The sequence below is a fragment of the Danio rerio genome, chromosome 7 (assembly GCF_052040795.2).
Source record: "Danio rerio strain M-AB ecotype USA chromosome 7, GRCz13ab, whole genome shotgun sequence".
NCBI lineage: Eukaryota > Metazoa > Chordata > Actinopteri > Cypriniformes > Danionidae > Danio > Danio rerio.
In genome coordinates this window covers 29,590,799-29,601,662 of record NC_141027.1, presented here as the reverse complement: position 1 = coordinate 29,601,662, position 10,864 = coordinate 29,590,799, and the positions used below count along the sequence as shown (strand labels likewise).

The 10,864-nt window shown below is 33.2% G+C and overlaps 1 protein-coding gene across 2 annotated transcripts; it reads left to right on the top strand.

Annotated features, from left to right (window-relative positions):
- Positions 1-982: 982 nt before the first annotated feature.
- Positions 983-10,386, top strand: anxa2b (annexin A2b). Of its 2 annotated transcripts, none has more exons than XM_087260094.1 (13): positions 983-1,804; positions 1,907-1,961; positions 2,291-2,384; positions 3,239-3,333; positions 3,467-3,580; positions 4,797-4,887; positions 4,963-5,042; positions 6,897-6,956; positions 7,132-7,225; positions 7,300-7,395; positions 9,745-9,803; positions 9,912-10,034; positions 10,112-10,386. In XM_087260094.1, exons 2-13 carry the CDS (start codon positions 1,911-1,913, stop codon positions 10,169-10,171), a joined length of 1,017 nt encoding a protein of 338 aa, XP_087116220.1. In that variant the 5' UTR covers positions 983-1,804; positions 1,907-1,910; the 3' UTR covers positions 10,172-10,386.
- The last annotated feature ends 478 nt before the right edge of the window (positions 10,387-10,864 follow it).

Sequence of the window (10,864 nt, the reverse complement as noted above, 5' to 3'; positions counted from 1 at the left end):
TGCATATATATACACATATATAAGTTTGTTTTTATGTATATTCTGACAAGCTTGTGTGTCAGTGATGGTTTTATTTTTTGTGACACTGCACAAAAAAATGCAAAAAAAAAACTGTATGAAGAATAATACTTTTATACTTAAAAATGACAGTGGTGTTATTTAAACAAACTGTTACTTAAAGGTTTATATCCTAATATATACACACACACACACACACACTATCGGTCAAAAGTTTTGGGTCAGTTTTTTTCTTTTGAGACAATTATTCTGTTCATCAAGGCGGCAATTAATAAATGTATATATATATATATATATATATATATATATATATATATATATTAATAATTGCTTCTTATTGTATTTAGTTTTAAATGAAATTATTACTTCAGTCATTATTGCTTATATTACTATTACCAATAATACTAATACTACTAATAATAATAATTAATAATAATAATAATAATGATAATAATAATAATAACTAATAACTAATAATAACTAATAATAATAATAATAACTAATAATAGAGTGATTTCTGAAGGATCATGTGACTGGAGTATTGAAGCTGAAAATCACTGGAATAAATTACTGAATTAAATCATAAACTACTTTTGAATAGTAATTTTATAGTGCAATAACATTTCACAATTTTACAATTTGTACACTTTTTTTTTTTCTAATGCAGCCTTGGTGAGTAGAAGCTCGTTTTAAAACATTTAAAAATCGTACTGACCCCAAACTTTTGACCGATTGTGTATGTGTGGTAGTTTAGTTTGACAATACTAACCTTAACAGTAGTAACTTTGATATTTTGCCAATGAAATTACAATAAATGTTATATGGAATGTGTAGTTCAGGAAATGATTAACAAATAAGTGACTTTCGGGTCTGGATCTTGAGTGGGTGTGGGTGTTGATCGATAGGAGGAGACGGTGAGTCATTGGCTTAGTTCATTTAAAAAGGAAATCCCATAAAGAAAGATACACCTTTACACTCTACAACAACTAAGGTAAGACGCTGGTACTCTGTTATGATTCTTTACTGATTAGCCTGAAAATATCAACTGAATCAACTCCCTGCTGCAGTTTTAAGAATATTATTCATTTTGTTATTGCTGATTGCACGGCTTCTCATTTTAGTTCAGCATAATCTGCAGAAACAGTAGTGGTCTTGCTCTATGTGTGCATGTGTGGATGGGTTTACTGGTGTATGTATTGAGTGTGTGTTTGCTGGGTGTGACTGAACAAAAGTCCAGCAAACCTTTCACATTTCAGCTCATAATATAAATTTCAGAGAGACAAATAATGTCTTTTTAAAGGTATAGTTCACCCAAAAATGACAATTTACTCACAATTTACTCACCTTCAAGCAGTTCCGAACCTTTACGAATTTCTTTTTTCTGTTAAACACAAATGAAGATATTTTGAAAAATGTTTAAAAACTGGTAATCACAGACATCCATAGTAGGAAATAAGAATTATTATGGATGTCATTGATTACTGGTTTCCAAAATATCTTCTGTGTCAACCAGAATAAAGAAACTCAGGTGTGTGACTAGTGAAGGGTAAGTAAATGATGGGTTTTGGGTGAACTATCCCTTTAACCACTGTCCTGTTGCTAAGGGACAATAGTACAACAAAAAAGGTTGCTAGTCGGTCATATCTTAGTGACTCCCTTATGGGCCATAAAAATGCTTATTGACTTGCATAACAGCCTGTGATGACACTGAATTGGGCCTTTATCTTCTCAGTCCTATTAATCACAGTGTCTATGACAACCATCAGTTAGACCTTTGAAACTAAGGGTGAGGTTTTATTTTACAGTGGCTTAAGGTCTGATTGTATCTCCTGTTTCATCTACTCATCCTTCACCTTGGTTGATTATAAGTGTTCTCTGTCCTCTGCAGAAAAATGGCTTTAGTGTCTGAGTATCTGTCGAAGCTCACACTGAGTTATGGAGGGGTAAGTATTCAAATGCCATTTTAAATAAGAAACAATTTCACTCAATAAATTACATATCTATCTATCTATCTATCTATCTGTCTGTCTGTCTGTCTGTCTGTCTGTCTGTCTGTCTGTCTGTCTGTCTGTCTGTCTGTCTGTCTGTCTGTCCGTCTGTCCGTCCGTCCGTCCGTCCGTCCGTCCGTCCGTCCGTCCATAAGTTTATTTGCATGTTTGATAAAATGTAGTATCAACACAAATGCAACAAAGTACATATGAGTCCAAAATATATTTTTGTTCTAATCCAAGAATTATATATTTCTATATCTATTTTATGTTTTCTCCCTCAGGAGAGAGAACCTAAGTGCCCTACAGTGGTGGCAGCTTATGATTTTAACCCAGAGGTGGATGCAGCCAAAATAGAGACCGCCATCAAAACCAAAGGTGCCAAAATCATCTCATTTGCAGAGAAACCTGCACTATAATATGTTGAGTGGAACACATGTTCAGTATAGTTAAACTGAACCATCTGAATTATTGTTTTTAATATTTGCTTGGCAAACAAAATTCCCATTGTTCTTCTGTTTGGCTTCATTGAACAGGATGTGCGGTCCTTTAAAGTGATAGTTCACCCAAAAATTTTAATTCTGCCATCATTTACTCACCATTTGCTTGTTCCAAACCTTTCTTTCAATTGTTGAACACAAAATAGTAATTTTGAAGAAAGCTGAAAACCTGTAACCATTGACTTCCATAAATGTTTTTTCCTATTATGGATGTCAATTGTTACAGGTTTTTAGATGGGTTTTTTTAAATATATATCAAATATATTATTTTGTGTTCAACAGAAGAAAGAAACTCATAAAGGTTTGGAATCAATTGAGGGAGAGTAAATAGTGTTAGTTTTATTTTTATTTTTGGTGAACTATCCCTTTAAGACTCTTTGTTAAATAGGATTGTAAATAAAAACTGCACGTATATTATGAAAATGCATACGTCTTGCACGTATGCACGTATGTTATTAAAATGCATGTATCATATTAGTTCTAGTTTAATATGCCGCTGAATAAAGTTGTGCATACAAGTGAGGGGGTGTGTGAGTGGAATTGTGCACTCAAATGTGTGCCAGTAGTGTTGGCATCAAATTAACTATTGATGACTGTTTAATGATTTTATACTAGGAAATAAAAAGGTGCTATTAGTCCTTCACACCCTTATCTTGATGTTCTCTGTCTTTCCTTGTCAATCATTATCATCTTTCTCTTTTTTTTTTTTTTTGGCTGCATTTCTTCATTCAGGTGTTGACGAGCAGACAATCATTGACATTCTGACAAGACGCAGTTACTTACAAAGAAGCGATATTGCATTTGAGTATGAAAAGCGAGCAAAGAAGGTACAAAAATGTGTACTATTTGTTAAAATTGATAAGTTAAATAAAAAGTTCTGTATTTGAAAGTATGTTAATTAATGTTATATTATTATGTAAATGTATATGCGTAAATAACCTGCTTCTCTTTGGGATGTAGGATTTAGTTAGCGCCCTGAAGGGGGCGCTCTCGGGATCACTGGAGCATCTGATTCTGGGTTTGATGAAGAGCACACCACAGTATGATGCTTTTGAACTAAAAGCATCAATGAAGGTACGTCTGCATTTATCTCATTTTCTTGATTTTTCTATTCTGATCATTCATTCGGATTTGTGCTGCTGTTGAAAAGTATGGGGTCCGAAAGGTTTCCTTTAATTTGTCAGAATTACAGTACAAATGATCATCAAATAAACAATTTACAATCCTATATAACTTGAATAGATATTTAAATTTTACTATGGATGTCATGTAAAACTTCAGGAGTAATTCTAAATGATTCTGGATTGGAATATTTCTTCTTATTTATTTTCACAAATGAAAACAATTGTGTTGCTTAGCATTTTTGAGCAAACTGTGTGTTTGTCAAACTGCCTATTTAATGACTAGCCTATTTTAGACTATTGTTTTGGACATCAACTAGATTTTCACTGACAGCCCAAATTTATTCAATAAAATGTGTTTTTTACAAGTAAAAATATGTGTACTATTTGTTTTGTTATCCACTTTAAAAATAATCTTGGTGAGTGGACTTGATCAACCACCTGTAGGACACATTCTCATCTCTGTGTGCACCAGACACTTTCTTATCAACACTAAAAAGACATATTATATATTTAATAGCTTACACAAATCGTAACATTTATATACAGCTACTCTCTGATGATTTAAATTCTTCTTTTATCCTCACTTGTAAATCGTTTTGGATAAAAGGGGAAATTTACAGCATCACATAATAAAATTATTAATTTGTGAGTTTATTTAGGATGCAACTTTATAAATAATCTGGAGACAGCTGAGACATATCTTACAGTAAAAGGACATAAGAAGATACCCTTTAAAATATTTTAGATGTCTTTTCTGTCACTTTTGACATATGCAATTGATTTTTGATTAGCTGGTAGGGGCGTAGCTGGTAGGGGGAAAAGAGGACAGAGTACAAAGGCCTTGGCATTTTAGGGGCCCTGCGATAGTAAGCCCCCCCAGCCAGACTAGGGGGACTCACTAACAGTTTTTTGTGCATAGGGCCCAAAATATCTGGCAATGCCCCTGAATCAATGTATTAATGTTATTTAAAAATCGTTCTGACCTCAAACTTTTGAATAAGTGCAATTGTATATATTATTGTGAAGCTCATTAAATTGTTACACAATTGTTGCTTTAATGGTGTGAAAGAGTTATCTGTCTGACATCTGTTAGAATTAGATGGCTATACAAGTTGGCACTGTCAGTGACATACAGTTATATTGATTAACTACATGGTGTTTTACAGGGTCTGGGTACCGATGAAGAGAGTCTGATTGAGATGGTGTGTTCTCGCAATAAAGAGGAGCTGGCGGAGATCAAGAAGGTTTACAAAGAAAGTGAGTGACACTAGGCTTTAGAAAACATAAAAACATGCAGACACTGGTATTCATTTATCTACTTGTTTTTCCCAGTGTTTAAGAAGGACTTGGAGAAAGATATTTCTGGAGACACATCTGGAGATTTCGCGAAGCTGCTCCTGGCCCTTGCACAGGTAGATCAAACAAATTTAAACAATAAATGCCATATAACAGTTTTTTTTATTGTAATCCTAATTATAGTGATAATTCACCCAAATATTTAAAGATGCAGTATATGAGTTTGACACCCAGTGGTTTAATTAGGTATTGCATTGCTGGATCAAAACACATGTAAGTGCAGGTTGCCAGATTGAGGACCAACAGGAGCGTGCCTGACTATCGAGCCTAAACACTGATTTAAGGCTGATTTCATTTGTGTTCTCAATAAAAGCAAAGGCTCGCAATAGAAGGACTATTTTCATATTAAAAGAAGTTTTTGCCCAGTACCTGGAATTTAAATTTTAGAAACAGCTTCTATTTTTTGCAGCTGAACAACAGAAAACTTGATGACATGAGCACCTCTGGTATACCTCATGCGCTTTATTTAGTGTTAAATGCTAACAATGTGAGTTTGACTTCCATGTTACATGACATTTAATGAAATACTACTGAAAGCAGCAGCAGATAGTTCACCTCAGATCTTGAAAATAAAAAAAAAAAACATTTGAAATATAAACTTTAGATCTGTGACTTAGTCCAAACCAACACATATTAGTGACTCAGCATCTATATCTAATAATGTTAAAGAGGTTTAATATGTGTTAATTGGATTATAAACTTTACAATTTTTGTAAGTGCATATTCGATGCTTCTGAATGGCTGTATTTAAATTTCTGTGGTATTTGGACTAGTGTAAACAGCCAAAGTGCTTATGCAAATCACGTCACTTAGTGTGTTGTTAGGACACAGGGTTACAATGTAGCCTGCTCACCTAATGTTTACGTTCATAATATTTATATTTTTATTTATTTATTTATTTATTTATTTATTTATTTATTTATTTATTTATTTGATTGTTTATTGTTTATTTGTTTATTTATTTATTTATTTATTTATTTATTTATTTATTTATTTATTTATTTATTTATTTATTTATACAGGGACAATGTACAACATGTTGTGCCAGAGTTAGCTATAAAGCCAATCTGTAGTCCCTGCTTCTTAAGAACCTCATGTGGAACTCTGAATCTGCGTCTCATTTCACAGTCTGCTACTGTCTACCCGAGGTTGCATTTTCCAACAAGGCAACCCAGGGTGCTGAAAAAGGGATTGGTTAATGAACCAACACAAAGACAGCGTTCCGGCACATAACTCACATTTTCAAAGCAGAATAACTGACTTTTGTTTTACAGATAAACAAGTGTTTACTTGGCATGTTTTTTAAATATCTATTATAGTATTTTTTTGCTTTAGAAGAGTCAAAAACTTACATGCAGCACCATTTCTGTCATTATTTCCTCACACTCAATTGGTTTTAAACTTGAATAAATCTGATAATCTCATGAAAGAAGATCATTGACATCCATATTATAGTCATTGACTTCATTTAGTATTTGTTCCTACTATGGAAGGCCATTTTCCAACATTGTTTAGTGTATATCTTTTTTAATCAAGAGAAAAAAAGGTTTGGAAACATAAAGATTTGGGACCACTTTTTTATTTTTGGAACCAACATTTAGTTTTTTTGGCAGAACTATCCCTTTATATTCAACATTATAATTGACTGCTTCTTTGATTTACCATTTTTTTAAAGGTTAGTGGTTGTTAACAATTTATTTGGGCTAAATCTAAACAAATAAATGAAGTTGAACATCACTAAATTCAATTTGTTTGTATAAATTCAACCCATATAAATTTTTGCAACAATTTTGCAGAAATCATTTATTCCAGTGTAGTTTTTCTCAATTTCAATTGTTTCGTCAAACTCCAACTCAATTTGTGAGTTGCAGATTCTATATTTCAGTGCTCACATGTATTTATGTCCAAAGGGCAAGAGAGAGGAGCAGAGTAGCGTTGTGGACTATGAGAAGATTGATAATGATGCAAGAGTGAGTATCACTTTAATCTTAAGAAAACCAATCCATTTACTGTCACAGGTGTTGAACATTTCTGCATGTTTACAATATTAATAAATTGTTGTGCATTGATATAATCCATGTTTAAAATTCTTGAATACAAAAACTATACTTTGTGAATTCCTCTGTCATTTGTGTTCTAATTTAGACTCTTTATGAAACCGGAGTGAGGCGAAAAGGAACAGATGTAGTCACCTGGATCTCCATCTTCTCCGAGAGGAGTGTTTCACACTTGCAGAAAGGTGATACATGAACAGAGATGTTTTTTAAAGTCAACTGTCATGATCATCTTCTAATCACAGCCTCTTTGTGTCAGTGTTTGAAAGGTACAAGAGGTACAGTCCATACGACATCAAGGAGAGCATTCGAATGGAGGTGAAAGGAGATCTGGAGAAATCCTTCCTCACACTAGGTACTGTATCTATGGGCTGTCTGTTCTTCACATCAGCTGTCAGAACTCTGGGATGTAGAGGTGCAGAGGTGAAAGATTTGATGATGGTTTCACCTGCTGGCTCAATTACTCTTTCACACTCTTACTCCCTCCATGGAAATCCATCTTCGTGTCTTATTAAGCTTGATCACACACATACATATGTTCGCGTTTACTGATATTCGAAGTACAAGGCGATTTTACTGTCTTTATTACCAACATACTCTCTTTTAAAAACGTTTTAAACTTATAAAAATCACAGAGAGTTGTAACAAATATTTTTAATCCCAGTTTATTTGCAAAAAATATATATACTTTGGACATGTGTATACATGTTATTATAGAAACATGGCACCTGTCAATCAAGTCGGCAAAGGGGGATCACTGGGATTTGGGTCCTATTTTAACGTCAGGAAAATTTAAAACTGAGACTTGGGACTTTGGGTTTATATTACTCGAGTGTAACAGTGGACAAACTATACATACACACGGTTCTGTCCAAAAAGCTTGCAAAAGTTGATTTTCATCATAATTGCCCTTTAAGTGTAATGTTTATGCATTTATCAGTTATACAAACTATACTGATAGGAAAGTATATTTGGTGTATAGGTGTGCTCACTGTTTTGTTCAATATATTTTTGCCACTGTAAAAATAAAATGTTGTAAGTAGTAAGTATTTAAGGGCTGTATATACAAATACATTAAGGCTTAATAACAGTATAAGTGCATCATTTGCATCAACAGTAATTTACTGAAAATATACTCCAAAATGTACTTTTACAACTTAAAAATTAACTAGTAAACAATCAGTGTACTCAACTACCAGTATAGTAATAGTACTCAAAGTATATTACTGGTTCACTTTTTTTTATTATTATTTTTTAGGGGTTTTCACCTTTATTGATAGGACAGTAGAGATATAATGGCAGGAAAGTGTGGGGAGCAGAAATAGTGGAAGGATCAGCAAAGGACCTCGAGACGGGAATCGAACTTGGGTCATTGCGAGCACCTCGGTGCTATGTGTCTACATACTAACCACTAGGCTATTGGCGCCGACACTACTGGTTCACTTTAAACATACTTTTATAAACTATACAAATGTATCCCATGTGATTACAGTTTTTCTCAGTTGCTTTAGTGCATTTCTCAAAACACTAGTGCATTTTTGCACAACAGTTAATTCATTTCTCAAAACAATTAGTGCAAACTGCAAAACCTAGCTGATAACCTGCAAAAGCGCGTCACATGCTCAAAATGGATAGCTCATTCCTCAAAAGCAAGTATTCATGTCAATCAAAGTGACAGTATCATCAAGATGAAAAGTCCTGACACCATTGTTTATGAACAAGTTAGTCAAATGGCTTTGTCTTGTTTTCATTATGAAAGTTTACTCTGTACATTTTTTTCAATGCAAAAAAGTCAGATTTTGGTGACACTTCCTAAAAATGATCAAGACAGCACTATATACTATTTCACAGCCATTTGAAAACTACAGTAAAGTTAGACATTACTGCATTTAGTGAGGTGTCTGAGTACAAGACACTGAATATGTATGTTTCACATTTTTACTGCACATTCTTGCTGCAATTCTAATTTATTCACAGCATTGTGCAAAAGAATAAATACACCCTTATTTACAACAAACAGAAACTTTTTTTGGGTAGAGCTGTGCACAACTGTATACAATATTGCAGAACATATTGGAACTCAACCTACAACATACACAGGTCTGTAAATCATTTATGAAATTGTTAAATTTTTAAGACATTTTCCGGAAAATAAAGATTTAAATGTTTTTATAAAATTTGCTAGACAGATTTTGATAACTAGTTCAACATTTTTGTATGTAATGACTCAAGTAATGAAATGAGAACTGTTAGTTTTATATGGGATGACTATTCGGCATTTACAAGTTTAGTTAATTTTGACTGACATGACATAAGCAAATGATAATGTTATAAATAGAAGAGAGTTGTATGAAAGCAATTGATGCATGTCCAAAAGCATCTACAATGTGTTGGAAGGAATAAGAAACCGCTACCAGGATGTGCACAAATGATTAATTGTTTTGAGAAATGCATTAACTGTTGTGCAAATGTAAATAGTGTTGTGAGAAATGCACCAAAGCGACTGAGAAAAACTGTAAATGCAAGTACACTGATATTAGTATACTTAAAAACAAAGATGTTTCTTGGATTTTACTTATACGCTACTTAATAAATGGAACTTGAAGTATGCTTATTTTTTGTGGGTAGGAAACAGAGGAAAGACTTCTGTATGGAAAACAAAGAAATGTTACCTTGCTTTGTTCTTATTTCTGTCTTTCTGCAGTTGAATGCTTGGAAAATAAACATCTGTATTTTGCCAGCAGACTCAATGACGCCATGAAGGTGAGTTTAACGTAAAAAGGTGAAACTGGCTGAAACTGAGTAGTGCTGGTCAGTTTCTTCGGTGGAAAAGTGTGTCTAAAACGGAGCTTTCATTTTTAATGTTTGCAGGGTAAAAGTGTGAAAGACAAGATAATAACCCGCATCATCGTCTCCCGCTGTGAAGTGGATCTTATGAAGGTCCGCATAGAGTTCAAGAGGAATTTTGGAAGATCTCTGCACCAAACAATTTCAGTAAGTGTCCAGTTATCTGTCTTTCTCATCTTTTCTTTTCTTTCTGCACTTCATTCTCTCTGTGTTTTTGTGTTCAGGAGCACACCAAGGGTGACTATCAGAGAGCTCTGCTGAATCTCGTAGGAGGAGATGATTAAACGTAATCAATAATCATCTGCTGTATGTGTCTAGCAGTGAAGACCTTCCCAAACAACTCAACACAAAAAATGCAGTATTACTATGTTCATGCTTTGTTTCATCTTGTACCAGTATGATTTAAATTCCAATAATGGAATGCAAAATTTAGAATTATAATTGATATTATAGTAAAACATATAATATGTTGATATTAATAAAAACAATTGTTAATACATGTGGTTTGAACTGATATGTATCCATTGAGTAAACCAATGACTCTCTTCTACCACTAGATGTCACTATAATTATAATTATAATTATATAACTATAATTTCTACACTATTGGCAATGAACAATGTACCTTTGTTGTCTGTGATTTTTAGCCAAAATTCAACACCTTAAGAATGTGTTGAGTATGCTTTCTTTTCTGTGTTTATTATTATTATTGTACAATGATATCTTGGTCAAAAGATCTCTCATTTCACTCATACCATGACTGATAGCAGTTTCTGGATATTATAATTATAATTTTTTTTGCTAATTTTTCACTACAATTTGTTTAAGCTTAGTTTAAGAGGTCAGATCTTCCTTGCATTATGTGTTCTGCTTCTGATTAAGTGTAAATACAGAGTATTCCTTAATTTTAGACATATCCAAAGTGTTTTAAAAACAGGTGTAGGAACTCCTTTTGCAGCCAATACAGCTTCAAATCG